Source organism: Syngnathus acus, chromosome 15 (assembly GCF_901709675.1).
Source record: "Syngnathus acus chromosome 15, fSynAcu1.2, whole genome shotgun sequence".
In the NCBI taxonomy this organism is placed as follows: Eukaryota; Metazoa; Chordata; class Actinopteri; order Syngnathiformes; family Syngnathidae; genus Syngnathus; species Syngnathus acus.
Window position 1 is genome coordinate 4,589,900 of NC_051100.1, and position 22,513 is coordinate 4,612,412.

The window sequence follows — 22,513 nt, forward strand, 5'->3', positions numbered from 1 at the left end:
CGCCGTGAGGGACAGCTGGCCGGTCCCGCCTGATCTCCGTGTACGCACGTAGTAGGTGCTAATGCGCTCTTGGACACTTTGCGCCGGCGGACAGGTGGCCGGCAGTGTCGCATGTCACTGATTGACTATTCCCCACTCCAAGTTGACAGAGTGCAACCCGACACTTTGTCACCATGGCTTCCCGTGAATGCCATTCCCTCCCCTCCGGCGCCATATGATTTACATCCCTTTAAATGTGCCCTAATGCCGGCTTTTGTTCCGTGCCAGCCGCCCCGAGAGTGGGAAATCTCAGGCCCACGCAGTATGAGGGGACATTTGCATGACAACAATGGAGGAAAAGCGTCAAAACGATCACATGGACTTCAGTCGGCCGTGAGGCCGAGCGCTGTGGAAAAAGGATTACGTTCAAAATGGAACGGGTCGATTTGCATTGTTAAGACTTGTTTTTCTTGTAACCCACTTTAACATAGTTTGGTAGCAACAAAAACTCACGATTCGATTTGTCAAGAAACAAATTGTATTCAATGCCGTTAAGGGCAACACATGAATTCATTGTGCTTGTGAGAGCAGTTTGTAATTGTAATTAATCAATTGCTTCTCCGAACTGTGAGTCAGGCAGACGCGGTCCAGCACATTCTTAATTTCCATGAATTAACATCGTCCGCATGCCGTAAGCTCCAAATGAGCCCCTTCTGACAAAGGTTGTCAGTTAGGGGAAGTGTTGATGTTTATGGCAGTTGATAAACTTCACCCGAACGCTACGTGTCATTAACGTGCTCGAGATATTCCTCGTCAGATCGAAAACCGGGCGTCGTAAATCAGCTTCATCGGGAGCAGATGGCGAGCATGTTTGCTGCTGATGTGCTGTGCTACTCATTCAAATCCAGTGTTTATGTTCGTTTTTTTTTTTTTTTTTTTTTTTTTTGCGCAGGGCCCTGACACTAGCGCTCCTGCCAGGCCCACAAAATGCTCTCCAATTACAGGAAAAAGGAGTGCCACAGGCCCACAGACGAGTCCATCTGCTGCCAAGCTTTTATTCCATTTTGGAAATGGGTTGCCATGCCTTCCAAACATTTCCCAGTCGACAGCAGCCCAGTGTGTGTGTGTGTGTGTGTGTGTGTGTGTTATGAAACTGAGTTTTTTTAGTAGCGCACACGTGTTGAGAGGAAACAAACACACACACACATACACTGGAACCCAGTGACATACAATGCCCGACTCAAATAGACGTGTTGTTTCTGGTTCGAGTCCATCCATCACATTGGTTAGATCTGGGTCGACTAGCGTTGCCTGACCCCCCCCCATACTGGAAACTCAAGTCGTACGCTCAAGACAATAACTGTGCACGAAAAGGAAATATCCATTCACAGTCGACTGTCTGAAGTTGGGAAGGGTTCAGTGATTAGATAACTTGAGCGAAACCTTCCAGGATCCCAAATTAGGACACCAATTCAGAGTATGAACAAATAAAGTTTTGTGCGTTTTCACCAGGGGACGAGATCTGTTACAAACACGCCAAAACTGAACAGAACGCAAATGAAAGCGTGAACTACAGTGATGTAGCGTATGCACATATTGTATTTACGATCAGCGACCACGTATGCGCGACCAAAGCCAAGATGGCTGAGTCAGGCCTCTGGAGATGTAATCAGAGTGAAATCAGAGATTACTCACGGGCACGGCGGCCATGATGAAGATGGAGGCGGACAGCTGTCTCCGATACCTTTGACCCGCTTGCCTGTTCATGTTCGAATGGACTGAAATGACCCCCAACGCCGTGGCTGCCACCTGGGGAGAGATTTCAATTTGGTCTCAGATGGCACAAGTTTGTTCAAAACAAACATGGTGAATCAGCATTTAGCTGTTATGGTGCACACAAATGAAACTTAAATCAGGTGTCTTTTAAAACATTTGTAAAACCTGTACATTTTTTTTAGTCGCTACATTTACATCGCGTGCGGATTCCACATTGGAGGCGAGGCTAATCACAGAGTACGGCGATGGCAAGTGTTTGGAGCGCGGGCGTCCACAGGAAAGGCGCCCGCCTCCGTCACACATGTGTAAACGTGCAGACGAGAGGGCAGCGCTAGAAGATGTTATCGGCGCCGACATTAAACCGCTGGCGAGATAAGCCGTGGACGTGAAACTGATAACTGGGTCCACATTAAATCCGTCCCTTATCTACTTGTGAATTTTGCTTAGTAAACAACCATAAAAAAGAGAGAGTGTTGTTCTTGTTATTATCCAAGCTAAGGAGGTGAAAAGGAAGAGTCGAGGCACAAAACTATTTTGAAGTGGAAATAAGTTCAAGGACACGCTAATCACGATTTGATCATTCAAATGTTTGACGGAAGCTTCCTCCTCAAGAGTTCCCACCAAGCACTAATCTAGAATCCGTGTGAATGGGCACAAAAAGGCGTCGGTGCGGTTCCGAGTCAAGGATAGGTCGAGATAGTCATGTTTGATCTGGCCGGGAAGGAGGACCATTAGCCGGCTTAGAAAAGCATTGATAAAGCTATCGCGCGTCCGCCACTTCAGGGCAAAGACCTTAAGGTCCGAGCAATTGAGTCTTACTGTACACGCTCGTCCATCAGAAGAAACAGAGCTGAAATTGCGAATCGATACTTTCCACACGCAAAAGAGAAACGACTCAACGGGGCCAAGTGGAGTGAGCGATGGACGCAAGAATGCGGCGGTGTTACGACTTGAACAACACACTGTGCACATTTACAAGGCCGGCTGCAGGATTTTTCCAGCCAACATCAGCGTGAGACGGCCACAAAAGGCATTCTTCCGCCGTCGTCGGCGCTGCTTTTTCAAATTGAGCGCAATGCCGTTTTGGAAAGCCCCACAGCTCGCCAGCCCGCTCCACCCCGACGATTATGGCGGGCTCCATCTCGGGGGACCACCCGCCTCACACACTCAGCTCAGCTGTGGAATGAAAGTTTTTTTTGTTTGACCGTTGTGATTTCTATCCACTCTATGTGTAAATAAACAAACAAAGCGGGCTGGCATCTTGGCTTGAGTTGTGAGAGAGCAGTTCGTTTAATCAAAACGAGGACACAAAACACACGCACGAAAGTCCTTCTTGAAGTCACGAGAACAGCCAAAGGTTACGATGTGTAAACATCCCACGGCAATCTCATTTGCGACATTTACCGGAATCCGAGCTTGTTTCGTGGCTTCCAATATTTCCAGTATAATTTGTTTAGTGCCTTGAGATTTGAATGACCCGAGTTTTTGCCAATTTTGAGCAATTTTTTGCGTTGACCTCATCAGGAATTTGGCAGATAGTGACGACTTCTTTCGAAAAAGAACCTTTAAGATATTTATTGCCACTCCCAGTTGAAGTTTACAGCAAAAATAAACAAAGGAGAAATCGAATGAAGTCTTGTGTATTTACCCAGAACCACATTAACTAAAGTTCTGCGAGCTTGATGCTAACATGTCACGCAATGCAAAATGCCATAAACGGGCTAACGAAAATAAACCAAGTGAGCTAGACTTCATTCATCCTATAAAGGGAAAAGAAAACGATTTAGGAAAAAGGTTTGGGGATTTGAGGCAAGTCGAGCGCAATCACCAAAATGACAGCGCAACATCGACGTGTTTATACACACATGCGAGAGCCATCTGATGGCAGCGAGATCCAATCGTGAGTCAACGGATAAACAAAGAAAGTCCTTGTTGCCAACGGCAAATATTCACACATGCCAACAGGCCTCGTTAAAGGCTGGAGTGGCGTGCTGCGGCGTGCGGGACCTCAGCCAGGGATTGATTGGGTGTCGCCAATTTTACGAGCTTTCACTCCACTTTTCGACATTAGTCACTCTTGCAAACCTCGTTCGATTTCTGTTTCCCCTCGGTCTTCTTTCTTTGCTGATAAAAACAACAAGGTTGCTCTTTGTGTAAAACCTCACGCGTTAAAAAAAATAAAAATGATCTGCGATAGCAGACAAAATCTAATTTGAGAGCATCGGAAATGCCCTGACTTGTAGTTTCAGAGAAGAACATTTCAACTTTTGAAAAACAATTTTGCAAGGGGAAAGTCTGGCACTTCCCCAAAAAGCCAATTTGATCAATCATCTATCCTCATTATTATTATTCTCAAAATTGTATTTTTTGTCTTTCTTGGTATGATCCGATGACGGCGTCATGCTAACAAAGAAAACTTCTTTCGACTACTTTATCTGGCTGCGCATAACACGGAGGCCAAAGTCGTGTTTGTGGCCACCACAAAGTGTTTTCAAATGTGTGTCTTATGTCTGCTCCCCCACCAGAAGTCTGCAGCACTTTAAAGTGCAGCCATGTGGAGGTAAAAGCCAAATTAAAAAGCCACGCTGCTCACTTTTTGGGGTGTTTAGACAGTTGTGTGTCAAAGTGCCATTTATCTGGAGGAAAATATTTACCCAACATCATCCTCCGATTGATGCTCAGGTTCCAGGAGGCGAGGTGAGGACGCTGAAGAGAGAAGATCCTTTTTCAGAAGATTTCTTTTCATGATTACATTGTGTTCCTCCATACCTGTTTGTGTCAAATGGACCGTAACTGACAAACATGAGAGCGAAGATGATTGGTTCTCAATTTTGAAAGAGAGTCAAGTAAAGGGCAGCAGTGGCCATGATGTCGCTTTCCCACAACCTTGTAGTAAAAAAACAAACAAACATGTAATTAAGAGTTGGGCAAATGCCAAACGAGAGCAACTTTTCAACATCACATCGACTGATGAATGTTAACGTCGTGAATCTTACAGATAATTACTGTCTTTTGTCAAGGGAAGACACTGTTGAAATCATTCCAGTGGTGTTTTGTGAAATCCTCGTTAGCTTATCATCGTTACCTTGACTGGAGCCACTCCAGATGTCCTGACCAAGCATGTTTTCTTCGTTTCCCAGTAGACCGCCACTTGACTTTTTGATGAGTGTGAGTCCAACTGAAGCTGTCCAACTGAAGCACACCTGATGAGAAAATGAAACATTTAAGAGAGAAGCTGCAATAAATAAAATCAAACAACAATGTTGCTCTTCCTCTTTTTATGCAATCCAGGGAGGGACGTTTCCCCCTCACTTAGCCCTTGACACGTGTTTTGCATCAGAGGCTCACTATGCATCACTTAAAAGAGTTAAGAGCTTGTCCTAATGTGAATAACATGCATGCATTTGGCACTCGAATGGGATCGCACACTCGAGCCTTTTCATTAGGCACCGCTATGGAAATGTTTTTTCATTGTTGAGTTGCATATTCAAAAATAATACAGTTTTTGATTTTCAATTTCCATTTTTGCGTCTGACCGCTTTTGCCATTCAGCAATGTCTCTCTCTCTCTGTTAGGGCCGTCCTCCATTGCAAAGAATAGGCCCGATGTTTACGGCCATTCCAAAGAGGTTATCGGCATTTCAGGAAGTGCGTGTGTAATGAAGGAAGCCTAACGAACAAGATAAACACACCACACCTTGTACTGTCTTGTCCTGTTAGATCCTGTCTCACTGTGTCTGACAAGCTGCTGCCGCCGTTGCCTCTGGGTCAACACGAGTGACAGTTGCACAAACCTGACGCTAAGTTTGACTTTATACGTGAAGTCGCGCCGGAATGTGCCTGTGGAAATTATTTTTAACACAATGGAGCGGCCTGTCTTGGCTGACACAAATAGTCAAAAGTATTCTTAAAACTACTGCCCATGGATAGGACGGCGGCAAAGAACTACTTTTGTCTTAGACAGGGATGGACTGCTCCTTCCTTCAGCCTCAACATGGTTCCTTGGTAGCACAATTTGGAGTCAAAGCATCACCATTAAATTGACCTGAGCCTACATGTGGATAGTTGACAAAGTTTTGTCGTGTTTCATCAGCACGTGGCGACAAACCCCGAACTGAAGCGAGCGTCTCTACCTCACAATGCACCCTCGCAGGTTATTTGTGGTAGTCGAGGATAAAAGACGGGCCCCAAAGGAAAGAATGTGGTTCCTGTTGTGGTCTTTGAGGGTCAATGGCAAGTAGATGTGGGGGCGGGGTGTCTGCCTTTCACACGTTGGGTGGCCCCCCGGCCCAAGTTATGGAGGGTGCTAAGCGTGAGTCAAGGTCCAAGGAGGAGCGGGGGGACGTGGACGGGTCCGAGCGATGTTATGGGAACAGAACGACAAAGGACGGCACCTCAATGTCGAGATAAGACCGTTTGAAGGCGGCTCGGGGTGTAAGTTGAAAAAAAAAAATAAAGCGAGGGGAGTCGAGCGCTGGCTGGCAAAGAGGCCGCTAACACGAAACACATGCAACAGAAGCATGTGTGCAGGCTACACACAAGTGGCAGTCATCTGCCTTCCGTCTTTGGCATTGAGACGTTTTGTGGGAGGGGAGCCGTAACTCTGATGGGATTGTGCAAACCCAGTTCGGCCGGCGCCAAGCACAATATGTAGCAATTGAGGCAGTATGAAGATAATGAGAGAGAAAAAACAAAAACAAAGACAACGCATGCCTTTGTATGTCGCGATAACGTTGACACATTATCCAACAGTGATGCGGATTGATTGTTGAGATTGGGAAAGGCCACAGAGTACAAACTATAAAAAACATTCTTCTACCTGCTCGACATGCCAAGTACCACTGGCGGGTATGGTATGTACAATATGTGTTGCGCATCACTGCATTGAAATTCGCCTTGTTTCCTTAACTGGACTTTTTGAAATACTCAACTGTCACTTCCATTGGATAAGACAACCAAGGCAACATTTACAACTCTTGGGCCTGTCTCTGGCCAACAGCAATGCTCCTCAACAGGAGGCCCTCATCGGGGTGCTGCTGATGTGCAGCAAAATTAGACTAAGTAAACAAGTGATTTTAATTCCTCATCTGCACCATGCAGTGTTTGCAAAGCAATGACCCAGCATTATAATGCCACTAATGTTTCACAAATACAGGTGAAAGAAGCGTGCATGTGTGTGTGTGTGTGTGTGTGTGTGTGCACGTGTCTGTGTTTGACATGTCAACTGCAAACAGGCCTCCTTAATTATCTTTCACACGGACAGGCGCACGCGCACACGCCCTTCCAACAAATGATTTGGGGAGAGGGACGAAACAACTTGCACTACTGTAACCAGCCAGCAGATGGCATTATTTCATCAAGTTGTTTTTACGTTGGAGAGCGAGTCTTCTCTACAAAAATGTACCATATGCCAAAGATATTATTTAATTACTAAGTCATATGATAGGGCTCTTAGATTTTTTTAATGAATAAAATATTTTTAGACTTTTACAAATGAATAAAGATACAACTAAAAATATGAACACGAGCATGCATTGCCTTCAACCTGCAATTATTTCTAAGTCACATATTACTACTGAAAAGCACAGGAAATGACAAAAATATTTTTTTTGTTAATTTGTACAGATGTCCTATGATCCGCAAAATCTTAAGAGCACAGCGCCCTCTTCTGATGAATGGAGAGACACACAAAAGTGAGCTCCAGTGCAAGAGATACTCTACCATAAATCATGCCTTTACAGACATAATGGCTTTCATTTATCTTTCATTTTATTTATTTAGATAGCTAATATGCTTGCATTTTGCAGCCCTGCAGGAATGCATACTGAGGAGTGTTTCAAATATTTGACATATTAAGCAAAATGAGCTGGATAAATAGTCGACATTATGAGCGAGACAGACCGTCCGTCAGTCTGACAAATGGAAATAAAGGAGCACAGAACTCCTTACCTCGTCTTCTCTCTAAACCTTATTTCGTTGTTTGTCCCATAATTGAGCGGTAAGTTAAAGCTTGCTTGTAATGGATTAATAGTGCAGTGTTGATGGGAGGACAATAGTGCCCCCCCCCCCCTTCCCCCAGCCCTCTCACCCCCACGGCGTGATTGCTCCCAGAGGTCTGATCGGTTAACCCTCGCCTCTCTGTTTGCTTTCGAAAGCGACGGAGCCGAGTCACTGAGCTGTAAATACACACTGACCTGAACTAAGACTCTCATCATCTGTAAACTCATTCAACACCGGGAGGGACGGCCTCCATCACTGAGTGCAGGTGGCGCGTGAGTGTCTGCGTGCGTGCGTGTGTGTGCTGAAGCGTCAAACGACAGCCCCAATATGATCTCCCCATCAGCCCCACGCAGGCCAGGAGATTGTCCCCGGGGCCAGAATTTATGGAAATGGCCGTAAAACGTGAAGACCTCAGTAATGGGATGTGTCGATAAAGGACCCCCTCCCCCCCCCCGCGCTTCTCTCTCACAATCTATTGTCGCTTACCGAAGGAGACGAGTGGCCCGGCTGTAAGACAACTCACATCTCATTTTGCCCATAAAGCCTCGGCGAGTCAACAACCATAAAGCTTCTATAAATCATCATCGCGGCGCACAAAGAGGCAAAAGCGAGAGGGGCATATTCATCAGCGCCGCTGTGGCAGACTTCATGCTTTTGTGCACTTGAATGGGTCAAATTAGGCCTTTTTTTGGTGAGTGATTTAAGACTTAATTTCCCTAATTACCCCCAGGGGAGTAATAAAGTATATCTATCTATTACACACTTTGGACAATTGTGCAAACGTGCATTTTAAATATGCTCCCATAAGCAAAAGGTTTTGACAAAGGATATCGAAAATCGCACCGAAATGTCTGCGAGACATCAAAATTAAAGTAAAAATGAGAATATATATTTTTAAGCACGGTAAGAAAGTTAAAAAACAATCAATAAGGTTAAAGGCTATTAATTCCCCTCAATGTCCAGTCATCTCTTATTAGGCGCCGCTAATGAGCAACGGCCCCTCGGGCAGATGAGCCGCTTTTCATCTTGCCAGAATTATTGATGGAGGCCTTATTCGAGTATTTAAGTGAAGAATTCTTAATGTGCATTGACCTCTCTTGAGCTTAACGGAATAGAATCTTCCATGTGGGGCTGGTGTTGCAACTGAGGAATCAGAAAGATAATAGACTGCCCACGAAATGTCCAAATTGGAATGACTTTTTTCTCCAATTATTTCTGCATTTAACTTTATGACCAAAATAAAATCAAGTGAACCCACTGGCTCGCATGACATGGCGCAGTGTACCTAATGGAGTGTCTTGAAAGGGTTTCACTCACTGCAAAGTAGCTTTCATCCAGACATCTCTCTTCTGACTGCTTGATTGGACTTCTGCACATGAGCGGCGATGGTTCGGTGCAAGACGGTGACCCCTCCCCCCGGGGACAGAGGCGCTCCCATACCGTTTTACTGGCACAGAAGGGCAATAAGTGCTAAAGGAACACAATTATACCGCAATCATTTCCGATTCTCCGCTGGGATGAAGGTCACAGGGGGAAACATTTGGAATATACACTTATTGGTCACTATATTAGGAGCAATCTAATTACACTCAATGTAAGGCTAATATCATTTTCAATTTCTTGTTTTCAATCAATTTTTTTTTTAAAACCTTTATTTTCTTTTTTAAAATGGTAATAAAGATGAACTGACCTGTGTTGATGGAAATGAGTCAAGTCAGGTTCTGTAAAGCATGACAGAAATAAATTTAATCCAATTTGAATATAAGTTAAATACAAAGTTAATATTTGTAAGAAATAATTTTAAATTAGAGCACCTTGAAGATTTGAGGTTTTGAAATTTGAAGATTTAGCACATTTTCAAATTATTTTCAATGAAACTCATTTACTATTGATCAGAGAGCTTTTTTTTAAACAATTTTAACAATATTGCATTTTTATCTTTTTCTCAGTCGTGTGAACCTTATTTACGGCTACCTGATTTCTGTATGGTTCTGGTTTCGGTTATCAAACTTCTCCCCGGGAAGGTGAAACTTTGTTCCCGCAGAGTTCTCGTCGGGTTCCTTCAGCTTGGCCATCGTTCGCTGTTGGTCCGTCGAGATGCACATTCGCACACACACACATACAAACCAACACACACACTAACGGTGCCGGGCTTGTTGGATGAAAAAGAACAATTAAGGCAGAAATGAGGGAGAATCATCAGGGGAAATAGCTGATGAAGACTTTATTGATTAGGGCAGCTCCACTGATCCACATCTCACTGTAGCAATTACCAGCCGCTGCTGAAGGGGGAGCGTGAGGGGGGGGATCATCCACAGGGAGTGTGCATGGGGGGGCTTTTGATAGGGGCCCCATTTGAAGACCACCATGGGAGGGGACAGGAAGTGAACCTGGAAAACAAAAAGACCCCAAAATAAAAGAAAACCATTTTATTTTTAATGACATGATGTGATACTTCCTTCAAAAACTTGCTGATTTATTGGTTTTATGCCTGGCAAAATAATCGCATCGCCACTTTGGTGCCAAGGAATGACGGACAAGTGCATTGCAGGGCTTCATTTAGACAAACGTTGTGCTTTGGTGCCATCTTAGTGTCAAATAACTATGTAGAAGTGAGTTGATGAGCACTATTTAGACAAAAGGCGTGATTTGCCAGCGAGTGTTTAACTTTTTTTAACAATTGGAGTCTAAAACTGCCGATGCAGTTAGTGGATTAATTATTTCTTATTTAAAGGAAAAAAACTGAGCTGATTCTGCGTGGGTTGCATATTTAGCACCAAAGTATTTTCCTCATGAATGAAGCAGTAAAACGGCTAACATCTGAGACAACACGTTGACAGTCCAATCAGAACATTCCCCTCCGTTTACTCAGCTAAGACCGCAGCGTTATTTGGATTCAAATCTACCCGCCTGCTGTCCCTTTGAAGACCCTCCAAAGTAGATGTCGTTGGCGGGGGACGCCTGCTGGAGGGGAACGCCGTGACGGCGATCAATCGCACGCCGTTAGCTTTGCATTGCGCCACTTTCACAGCCTGAATGGCAAGAAAGGTCATTGCGGAGGCGACCGCGACAGCAGCGCGTATTTTCCTCCGCAAGATGGTGGGTTCAAAGGTCAACGGAGGCATCTAATTACAAGTGAGAGCCCAAAATTTCATCTGAAATGACACCCAATAGCGGATGACAGAATCATCATTGCAAATAAGTAAGTAAGTAAGTAAATACATAAATAAATAACCTGTTTATGAAACTGACTGTACGTAGAGAATACATTAACGCTTCAGAAAACATTTCAATGTTTTAAAATGCATTGTAAATGTATTTGTTTGAACAAACAAATAAAGAAAAAAAGAGGCGGGGCCTGCGTGCCAGCCTGTGAGTATCTGGGTGAGAGCTGTGACCCACAGCAGGTACTGCATGTGTGCAACAGCAAAAATTTGACAGTACGATGTAGAATTATATTATACTAAAGGTAAAAACACCCAGGCACATTATTCCAGGACACGTTGAAGAGGAATTCATGACGTAAAAATTGCAATGAGAACAACTCAACAGTTGTCAATTTTATTTTAAAATTCCGTCGAAACGGAAATTAAACGTATGATACTAAAACAACTAAAGAAAGTGAGCGTCAACAATGAGTAAACATTTTTTAATCTATTTTTGATGTATTTTAAACCTGGCAGAGAGCAGTTTAAAAAACCTTGTGGACTATTTGGCAAGGGCACAGAAAGTGAGAGTGGAAGGGGAAAAAAAAGCGCTAACGGTCAATAGAGAAATATAAAAGGGACAAACACAATCTGTTGGTGCACTCGATGGAGATGAATGGAGCTTAATCCTTTCGCCTTCCATCACACACCTTCCCGGCTCGCGCCACGCCGGGCCGGCTCCCCGCTCCTCTGCAATGATGACAAATACTACAGCCACTATTTATATTTCCTAATTGTAATTAGCAAGAATTATCAATTACCGTTAGTGCCTAATTGCCCTTCATAAAGACAGCTCCCCACGTTTAAACGGATCCATTTAAATAATGTAACTAATAGCTCTTGCGCCTTTACATCTTCATTGTTTCCGCGCGCCGCGGCTTGGCTCGTAATTTAGCGCTCGGGCGAGGGGAGGAGTGCAGGTGGCACAGCGCGTGTAATTACTGTTAATGAATTATGATGTGACCTTCTCAGAACAATGGCTAATCAATGCTTACGTTGAGTGACAGTACGACCGCTGCGGATGCCAGCCATGCCGACAAGTAGGCCGGAGGAGGAAAAAGTGAAGGGGGGAAAAAGGCTTTGTTTGTTCAGTAAATCAACACAAAAGGAGTTACATTACAATGTAAGATAGCACGCAAGCACACTGGAAGACACAAGATGATGACTTCGGGCACCACAACGAAAGATGGAGCAGATTGGAATGGTGCGTGTGTGTGGGGGGGGGTGATAGATAACAAATCAGCTCTGGAGGATCGCAGTAGTTGATAAAGTGGAATGAAGAGGTCACAAAGAGAGTTAGGGGCAAGGTCGCAGGGTGCCCCGTTTGTAACCAGGAGGATCAGGCGGAGCTTACTGGGAATTCTACAGGATGCCATTGTTGGGTTGCAAGAACACGGCTTATCAGAAAACTCTGATCGGGTAAGATGTCTCGCTGATTGAAAGGAGGAATTCCAAACAGAGTGCTCCGAGTTATCCTTGATACAGCATCTAAATGCTGAGTGAAATATTTCTTCGTGACAACTTACATGGTGAAAACAGCAGGGAGCTTAAAACGGAACCCTGAGGAATGCCAGACCGTCTCATGACTTTTTTAAGAATGGATTAATCCCTTGATTATTTTCTCAAACACACACACACGACAGTGTTGGTAGCGCCGATGACGTGGGTGCGTGAACTGACCTTTACCTTGTTCTGACAGGGGCGAGGCACGACTGACAGCGTCCCTCAGCGTAATTTACACCCCCCCCCCGCCTGGCCGCCTCCCTCTCCATCGGTCGGCCATGCGATGCAGTTGACCCTCTGTACAAATCACCGCCCAACTTTCCACATCTGCTGCCTGTCAGCATCTGCCAGGCGCACTCACCCGTCCCCGCACATAATGAAAAACTCTCATTACTCGCCTCCACCCAACAGGTACACAAACCGTTAGGACAATTACCGGGCAACGCCACTGACCTTGTTGTCTCTGAGAGTCACGCCTGCGCGTGCACGACACCGAGAGGCGTGAAACCCGGCAAGTATGCGGAGACGTGGCTGAACAGAACGATTTCAAGCAACAGTATCGAAAAAATATACCGGATTTAAACTAGGACAGCCATCTTTTTCATTCATCCATTTTTTGGGGATTGTTCTCATGGGGCTTGAGCAAAGTTATTAGTCAGGAGGCAGTTTCAAAAACGCAAATGTAAAATGTTCTCAAGCCAGCAACTTTTTAACAGGACATTAAAATGCGGTGCCAAGACAACCCGGACCCCAACATGGAACATGAAAGCAAAGTTTGAGGAATCCGGCACAGGGGGTCAAACAGCCCCCCCTCCCACTTGCTGTTCCTTTTCTTCGGACCCCTTTACAGCACCAAACAATGGACGCTGCAGTGTGCAAACAGAAGTGCAGCTCATCATGCCTCCTCCACCATTAGACAAATGTGACGTTTAGCAGCCTCCCCGGCATGTGATGACTTTACAGGCCTCGGATGGAAGTGTGTCTCCGCGGCTCCCCTGCCGTGTGCGACATGGGGCCCGCTCCGCCCTCTCTGATGTCGCACGCCGGGGCTCACGGGTTCTTCCCGCTTGGCGTGAAGACAACCCCGAGGGCCTTTATGCCCTTCTTTGTCCCGCTCACACGCGCAAACAGATGTCCGGCCATTGGGCTTTCTCGTAGGAAGTTGTAAACCTCCAGCGTGCGGTCGGCTCCATTCATATGGAGGGCACGGAGTGGTGCCGGCGCGAGCGCCATACACATGCAAATGCCGACGAGCGACTTAACAAATGTTTGACTATGTAACAGCAGCGGAGCTCACCGGTCCGGCCGGGTTATGACCGGCCGGAGCTCAATGCAGAACACAGGAAGCAGAAGGAAGAATAAGAAAGAGAGCGTTAACACCAAAGAAGAAAAGAGCACAATCTGGACCTCACACACTTAAAAAAAGCTAATGTAGACGTGGGATGAGTTCAAAGAAAAGTGGAATTCAGCCACTTAGCTTGATTACATTCCAGGAAACTCTACAAATTCTCATCCTATGATAATGCACTAAACTACATGGACAAAACCACTCTGATTAGTTTTCATCCTCGTTAAATCAAATAAAAAACAACAACCTTAAAGTTACGTTAACAATACGGTTGGTCTTGACAGAAACTCGGGCTAACAGGTTACTTTGTCTTAAAAGGGAGAAGAAAAACTGTTCCCCCCCCCATCCTTCCACAGTGTTTGTGCTTGTTTTTTAACAAATGAGTGACTGGTTATTGTTTTTTTTTGTTTTTTTTAAATATTTTTATCAGTTAGTTAAAAAAAGTTCCCAAAAACATCCCTGTAATAAGAATGAAAGCATCTGCCATTATAAAATAACTTGCATCCTATTGTTTGAACACTGCACAACCACAAAAGGCACAAACATTCATTTAAAAATATATAATACGTTTTTATCCCTTGCCATGGATCACCTGGTGGAACAAGAATATTATGTCTAAGGAGGAATCTATCCTGGAAGATGGTTAGAGGTTATGAGTTCGAGTTAAATAAAGCTTTGCCATTGCGGTAATTGGCTCAGCTATCTGAAACGGCGCTCTCGCTCACCATCGGTTTGTTTTTATCTGAGTCGGACACCTGCTGGGAATATCGATCCGGCGGCGGTTCCACCATTTAGCCGTCACCGGGCGTCCGGGTTTTAAACAACCCCCGTGTCACTTTATATTGAATACTAATGGCAGAGGCTCAGGGAGCCCATTGATTGTGAATATATATCTATCAGCTAAGGTGAGAAAACAATCAGCGGCCACCATTGTGTGCCTGTAATTTGCTTTGCATGGATTTTTCCACTTGGTCAAAAATGCATATTAGTGTTGTTTAACTTCCTAATGTGAATAGCTATTGTTAGAACATTGGAATACTGGTAGAGGATAATTGAATTCACAATTATTCAAATTATGTTTTTTGTATAAAACGCGAAAATGTTGAATCGTGCAAAAAAATATTAAGACAAATAAATTCCATTGAAACGTCAATAACTACAAAATCTGTGATTTTAAAATGAAATAAATTAATTTCCTTGTGCACACAAACAACGTGCATTGGAAATCAATGCATAGTATTAATCTTTTTTTATGATTATGTCAATTTTGCAATCATGGACTAATAATCATAACTGTCATTGAATTTTGATAAATTGCACAGGCCAAAGGTGACTAGTTTGAAGTTGGAATGAGAAAGATGGGGAAGTTTTTGCTGTCCAATGTAACAATGTGATTTCCTGCAGGGGGTCAAAATGCAAAGAACCCCGTTGTGAAGGTCTTCCCCCCCACCCCCATCCCCTCACCCCAAATAATAATAAAAACCAAAAACAACTCCCAATTTGGTGACTCGGATCCATCTATGGGCCATCTGTGGCCAATTTACTTTCAGCTCGCGCATTATTGAATTTAATGACATGGGTGATTATCGAGCAATACCCGGGGCCCATTAGGGGGTCGTGTGAAACACTAATAGTGTTTGCGTGACGTTTGTGGTGCCGGTGGGGGTCAGATGCTTTAAAGGAGAGCCCACTCGCACCCCTCCTGCAGGACTCAAACAGACGAGGGGAGAGGGACAGATGATCCGGTCCCAAGACGCATCAAGACTATGAGAGGACCGGCAACACGCGCGTAATTACGCATCGCTCTTTTCCTCCTCCACTTTTAAGGCTCTGTTTTTGTTTTTTGGAGCATGCTGGAGTCTAAGCACTGCGGAGTGACCATGACGTCCACTCACAATAAGATCTCCTTCTCCATCATCGACATCCTGGACCCGAACAAATTCAATAGCAAGAAGGCGAGCGAGCACGGCAAGTTTGGAGTGGCGACCGAGGAGAGGACTAGCTTGGAGACGCACGGCGATGCGGAAGGAGACGGTAGGTAAATAAGGGAAAATATCAAAACATAATTGCAACAAATGACCTAAATCTTGCCAATGGATGCATTTTGCTTGGAGGATGGATGCATTACACAAATGACGGAAAAGGTCCTAGAAATATTCTTTAAGTTTCATATTGTAAAAAAAAAAAAATACACATTAAAAAATGTCCTAGAAATATTCTTTAAGTTTCATATTGTAAAAAAAAAAAAAAAATACACATTAAAGTACACATTAAAAAAATGTGCACAATGGTAATTTCGAGTTTTGAGAATGAACACTAACTAGCCGCTAACCTTTACTAAGTTGAGGCAAAATGTGCGGCATAGAAAGTTGTGCAATAATCTGTCAGGCAGAATGCTTGGGAATCATTGAATCATTTAGTAGGTTAGTTGTGTTTAGTTAGTTGAGGTGATTGTGACGTTCACTGCCGAAGATGTTTTTGAATTTTGGGGGATAACTTAAACAGAGCACGATCGTAATAACATAGCAGCCCAAGTCACATTTGTACGTTTTCGGAAGACAAAAAAATTCAACAAACAAAACAAGAAGAGTCACATTCAATCTATCTTTTCTGATTTACCATTGCTGTAACGATACACGAAGGAAAAAAATGATCAATCATATTGGTATTTTTTTTATTGACATTGTGACTGTCCAAGAGAACCAGTACGTGAATTAAATAATGGAAGCACGCATTTAATGATACTGAATAAAAATTCAGGCCAAGGTTTGTAAAAGAACGATTTTTAATCAGCAAGTGAGTGGAATCAAGTTAAAGCTGTTTATTTCCAAATGAAATCAGAGCCATCTTTGTGTGACCTTCCCCCAATTTCCACGGTTAGTTCTCTTTCAAGGAAGCCACAAAGGCTCGTCTCCCAGAGCCCCGGCAGCGTGATTGGCATTGGGGCGGGCGGCCTGAGATAATTGTTTAAATCGTCCCATTGAGGACGCTTTGATCGATATCCCATTACCGCATCCTGCATATCTCCTCGCAGCACCTTGCAGGTACAAACCCGCACACCCCAGCCATGTCTGATCCCAAAAATCGCTCGATTCCAACTCCCCCCGCCCGCCCCTCCCTTCTTAAATAGATGACATTTATCGACCCGCGGGCAAATATGAAATCCATTAGCACGTCACGGCTGAAACGGCGTTGCTGGATTTAGGCGGGATTTCTTTCCGCAACATGACATTTGAGGCGCTATCTGCTGCTGATAAATTATCGAAGGATTAGTGGCAGAGTCCCACCAGCACCGACACTTTGGGAGGAGTTTACTTCTGGAGGTCTACTTGCACATGATAAATAAGAATGGACATTTGTTGGAGGGGGGTGGGCGGATTTGCCTGCTGGAGCTGTCCATTCAGCACTGTCACCGCTGATTCCCAAGTGACCTTATGTGTTAAAAATGAATAAATGGAGGAGATTCATTTTAAGTGACACGGACTGACCAGGATTCTTCCGAAGCAAAAATAAATACTTTTCTGCAAAAGTCTCAAATCCGATCGGAACACAATCCAGCTTCAAGTCCAAGTTGCAGGACGAGCCAAACTATGACCACAAAAAAGTGTGATTTATCACCAGGAAAAATATAGTGATTTAACAAATGGGCTCATGTTTCCTCTCCATTCCTTCACCAGAAGATAACCAGTCTGATCAGCACCCGGTTCTTGCCAACCCCCTCGTGATTACCGCCACAGCGGAGAGCAAGCACCGGCTAGCCGAGGAGCAGATGACTGTGGCCCTGCAGGACGTGCCTTCCACACATAGCAAGAGGCGGCGGCAAGACCAGAACAGCGCCAAGCCCCGGCGCGCCCGGACCGCCTTCACCTACGAACAGCTAGTGGCGCTGGAGAACAAGTTCCGAGCCACTCGCTACCTGTCGGTGTGCGAGAGGCTCAACCTGGCGCTGTCCTTGAGTCTGACGGAAACACAGGTGAAGATCTGGTTTCAGAACAGGCGCACCAAGTGGAAAAAGCAGAACCCAGGCGCAGACAGCACCATGCCGCCAGCCCCCGGCCCGCTCATCAGTCCCGGCCAGGCCACGTGCGGCTCGGGCCAGGCCGGCTTCCACCAATCCTTCCACAACTTGGGCTCCGGGAACGTCATCTTTCACGCCGCTGCTGCTCCGCTTTCGTCCACTGGGGGGCTCCTGCACCCATTCCTACCTGGCGGATTTGTGCAACCCTCCTATTTTAATCCACACCTATGAGAGGAGGACTGGACTCTTCTTTCAATTATTTGTTGACTGGGTCGGCCAAACGTTTGACAAGAAACCTTTTTTCGTAAAGGGGACATCAATTCTTTGTACAGATTGAAAAGTTGCTCAACACGGGGACTGTGACAAGCCTTGCTCCTTCGCTGCTGTACCCAAATAAAGCAGTACTCTGCGTTGGCGCCAGATAGAACCATCTCGCCAACTGGTGTGATTTGAATCAAAGTAAAAAATTCGTTATCTTTTGGGTTTCGACCAATTATTGTCAAATAACTTTTATTAATACATTTGAAAATACTCGGGGGGAAAAATGTCAGATTTGTTTTGTCACATTGCACCAAAATGGTCTGATGTTGCCCTGGAGACTCTTTAAAAACACCTAAACATGAACATTGTTTTTTTTTTTATTAAAAAAAGGGACAAATAATTATCATTGTGTTTGTTGAAACACTGTATTCAACAGATCTTGTATCACAAACTGTGGCATATTGCAACCAACCACCTCACATTGCTAATCCGTTATATATATAAAAAAAAATCCCAGTGTTATTTCAATAATAAAAATCAAAACGTTGGTTTGTGTCTGCTGCGGAATTGAATCACTCCCAATTTGTGCTTGCATTGTGCCACCACACGATGTCACTATAACCTTGCACCTATCTAATCCAAAACCCATTTCAAACAGTAGTGTGCTCTCTGTAATGTGTCAGGTTATGTTTTCCCACTTAACCCAAATACGCTTATGGAGAATATTAGAACATCACAGTTTAAATTAATCTCAAAACTGAGTAATGCAGAATTATAAAGCAAACTCACCCATTCCACTTCATTTTTTCCTGACGAGACATCTTAGAATGAGGCTCGTTGATTCGCATTCTAGGTCCAAGTCAGCAGCCTCCGTCTTTACCTGCAGAAAGAGAGCACGCGTCAGATTCAGGAGTCAATTTTCCCTGGACATCACTTTGACAGTCTGAGAGTTTGACATGCATTTCTCTTTTTTAGATGGCGCTTACTCACAGCTGCCAAAAGCAAGACAACCTCAATCTGCTCTTTTATGCGTTGTTTTTTTACACTGGCTATGATTTTAAGGGATTGCACAAACAATCAATTAATCACCGGTGGGTTGAAAATCCCCCTTTACCATTTTGGACAACTACACCATCGGTGACTTCCATTGCAAGACTTGTAAGAGAAATTCCACGGTTTTGCTGGATAGACACATTCCTAATGAAGCCTGTTTGTTGCGTGACATTGCTTTTGGGCATTTGCAGGTGCCGGTGTAGTGAGAAAAATTCAATTTCGAGCCTTTGCTGTATTTTTGCGACAACAAGGCTCTTGTCATGTTGCGAAATATCATCGCGGACTGAAAGTATGTTTGATAAGTTGCCGAGACGCCTTCATCCTGTTCCCGGAAGGATGAGACATCCAAACATCTGTTGGTTTTTGTTTTTTGGTCGCATTTTTATCCTAGTTTGCATCCCATCATTTCCCCTCCAAACGATCATTCCGTTACCAAAATTGCTAATGACTCCATAAAAAATATCTCCGTCATCTATTATAAATAATTTATCATACAATTGGATCACATCGGTATCCACCGTTCTACTCATCACCAGCTAGTGAAGGTCCTGGCCTCCGGTTGCCTAGGAAACCGTCAGCAGTGTGACACTCCCCCTGCCGGTGACTTTAAACATTCCAATTAAAAGTGAGAGGTTATTTTCTCATGGCAGTCGATAGCCAAGAGACAGTTGCGTCTTTTTCCTCCCCAATCAGACTCGCGGCAGCAGAGTTCATTAACCTGCCAGCGCTTCACTCCGAGATAATGTCCTCTAATTAAAGCACTGTCTCTTAGCGTGTGTGCGTGCGGGGGGCGCGTGTGTGTGGCGAACGCGCTTGACCTCTCTTCCGGCAGACTGTAATTAACGGGAATCTTCGCTCTTCTGTTAGCGGGTGATTGGAAGCATCGTTTGAAAAACATGCTGTAGAGAATATGCAACGGATTAAAAATAAAATACAAAACAAGGATGCTCTAAAAAAGGATTTAACTTAAATGTCACACGCTACGATGGTTACCAGACAAAACAATTTCCTGCCAAAGCGTGGAGAGAAACCACGACGCAAGTTCATCCTGAAGTTCAAGAGGATACGAGAATCTGGATTCCCCCTCCCTCCCGTTTGACAAAGTCGCATAACACGCTCTTCCCAAACCACAGAGCCTTCCTTCGGAAAATGTGCTTTCATCAGCTTCTCGCTTCCTGTGCCAGTGATTATGCGCTCACCGTATGTGCGTGCGTGTGCGCCCAAAGTCCAAAGATTTGCGAGGCCAGAGCATCGTTGAGCGGACGAGCTTAATGGAGATCCCGACCAAGGCATCATTCATACTCAGACGCGTCATTTCCCAAACTATCTTGAGCGTTTGCTGGCTGGGAAGCAGTCCAAGTACTTGCCGGTGTCACACTAAATCATCCCCGCCTGTCAAGGACCTGCTTCTGCTCAATTGGGAATCTTTTTATTGACTTGCCACTGAATATTGTGCCAGTCAAATGAAAGCGCTTTGGTATTATTTTTGAGCTTGAAAATTCATAAAAGGCATATATCAGTGACATAAAAAGGAGAACGAGACAATGCGTCGACTGTTGAGAATTGGAGCGGGCTGTCCCATCATCTGGAAAATCTAAAAGACGAACCCATTCAAAAGCCAATCACCAAATGGAAAAATTGATTGTTTTCCTTTCGAGGGCGACTCGGGATTTCGCCACAGTCTGCTAGCATGCCTGTAAAAAAACTTTACGGCTCACAACTTTTAGCTTCAATATTCATTTTTCAATGGTGAATGGCCACTGGTAATTTCATTATGAATACAAAAAGGAGATTACTAATAATATGGCAGCATGGCGTTACATTTTGCAGCGAGCAGCTGTTAGCGGCCGTACTCGACAGCCTGTATGAGGACAAACAGAAAAGAGACAGAAACAGCTGCCGTCCTGTTCCACATGTTAACGACTGCCGAACAAACTGGACTTGTTCTTTGCTAATGACTTAATCTAAATATTGTTTTGATTCCTGCTGCTGGAGGGGATGAGGAGGTCTAGTGCAGCTTGAATCAAAATTCCTGAGCCTTGACCCCCTTCAAGGACATCGAGGCAGTTAAAGAAAAAAAAGCATCTGTAATATGTGTCAAGCACGAAGGAGCATTTCTAACATTTTTTTCTCCTTACAGAAAGGCAATAAGAGGCTCAATGCTTTTTCTTTGGATTTTGTTGGCTTTTTTAAGGCAAACTTTCTTTGAAAAGAAATATCAGTTGGAAAAAAATCTTACTTGATGGAAACAAGCAGTGGAGGGTTGCAACATAGTCACCAAGCATTTATTTCTCTTGAACCCTGCAAGAAAACAGATGAGGACATACATTTTCCCATCAGTGTGAGCTTATTTGAGCAAATTCAATCTTGTGTGGGTTGGCATTTTTGTATGTCAACCACACATCAGTGACTGTCAGCATCCTGACAAGGTGTGAAGATCAACAGATTTGCAGCGGAAGAAATAATCAACAGAGAGGAAGGAAAGAAGCACCTCTGCTCATTTTTGTGAATTAAATCAGTCTATCTGGATCTTGTAGAAACTTGCATTGCTACATCTTCAGACAGACAACACTCGTAAAACTTTACTCCCACCTACAAAAATGAGTCATCGCAGCTAACTCGTGCAGAAAAGTTTAAAAGAAAATTAGGATTGAGATGACTAATAGTAAAGAAATATTTTTACCTAAGGGCTCAATTGCACAATATCCTACTTGTCAATCTTCAAATCAGCTGAGTTACGGGAACACTTTCGCAACAAGCAGGTGGTTTTCACGTTTACTTAGGGTTATCAAAGTTTCACCATGTTCTTCTTCAGAGAGCAACGTAAAATAGGAAAAATGGAGTGCTAATATTGTTAATTATTGGGAGTACTAATGGGTTAAAGGAACATTTAACATTACTCTTACCTTACTTTTGTTGGAGGATAGGGGAGTCTTCCTATTTGGGGTTACTTGGCATTGTCTTTTACTGGCACAAGGACCAATTTGAGAGTGACTGTAATCCTATAAAATGAAGAAAACCAAAAAATATCAACGTTGACTAATTAGCTGTGGTTTACCAGCGAAATAATAGCTAGCGGTAGCACAGTAAACTACAATTCACACGGATTATTGAACATGTTTGCAAAGATGCCAATTACTTAGCCAAGTTCCACAACGTTTTCATCCATCGGAGAATGAGGTCAAAATTAAATAAAAATATCTGTTTAAAAGAAACAACATCGATGTTGTACGGTTATTTTGTAACGTGACACAAGTCACCTTGCCGCCAATTCTTCGAGCCGCGCGGTGGATTGTGGGTAAGGACAGGCCGCACCCAATCGATCCCCCATCAGCCATCCGTAGCGGAGGAGTAGTAACAGGATGAGTGT

The 22,513-nt window shown here is 44.1% G+C and overlaps 1 protein-coding gene and 1 long non-coding RNA gene across 2 annotated transcripts; one reads left to right on the forward strand and one right to left on the reverse strand.

The window, feature by feature from the left end:
* Positions 1 to 460: 460 nt before the first annotated feature.
* Positions 461 to 22,495, reverse strand: LOC119135059. Its single transcript, XR_005100486.1, has 11 exons — positions 22,404 to 22,495; positions 22,050 to 22,145; positions 21,383 to 21,444; positions 18,880 to 18,970; positions 9,729 to 10,144; positions 9,445 to 9,475; positions 9,072 to 9,224; positions 4,841 to 4,958; positions 4,525 to 4,548; positions 4,410 to 4,461; positions 461 to 1,788 (listed from the first exon to the last, which is right to left on the reverse strand). It is a non-coding gene; the product is annotated as an uncharacterized LOC119135059 (long non-coding RNA).
* nkx1.2la (NK1 transcription factor related 2-like,a) lies at positions 17,513 to 18,534 on the forward strand. The gene has a single exon (XM_037272384.1). The coding sequence runs from the start codon at positions 17,581 to 17,583 to the stop codon at positions 18,058 to 18,060; it is 480 nt and encodes a 159-aa protein (XP_037128279.1). The 5' UTR covers positions 17,513 to 17,580; the 3' UTR covers positions 18,061 to 18,534.
* Positions 22,496 to 22,513: the final 18 nt, after the last annotated feature.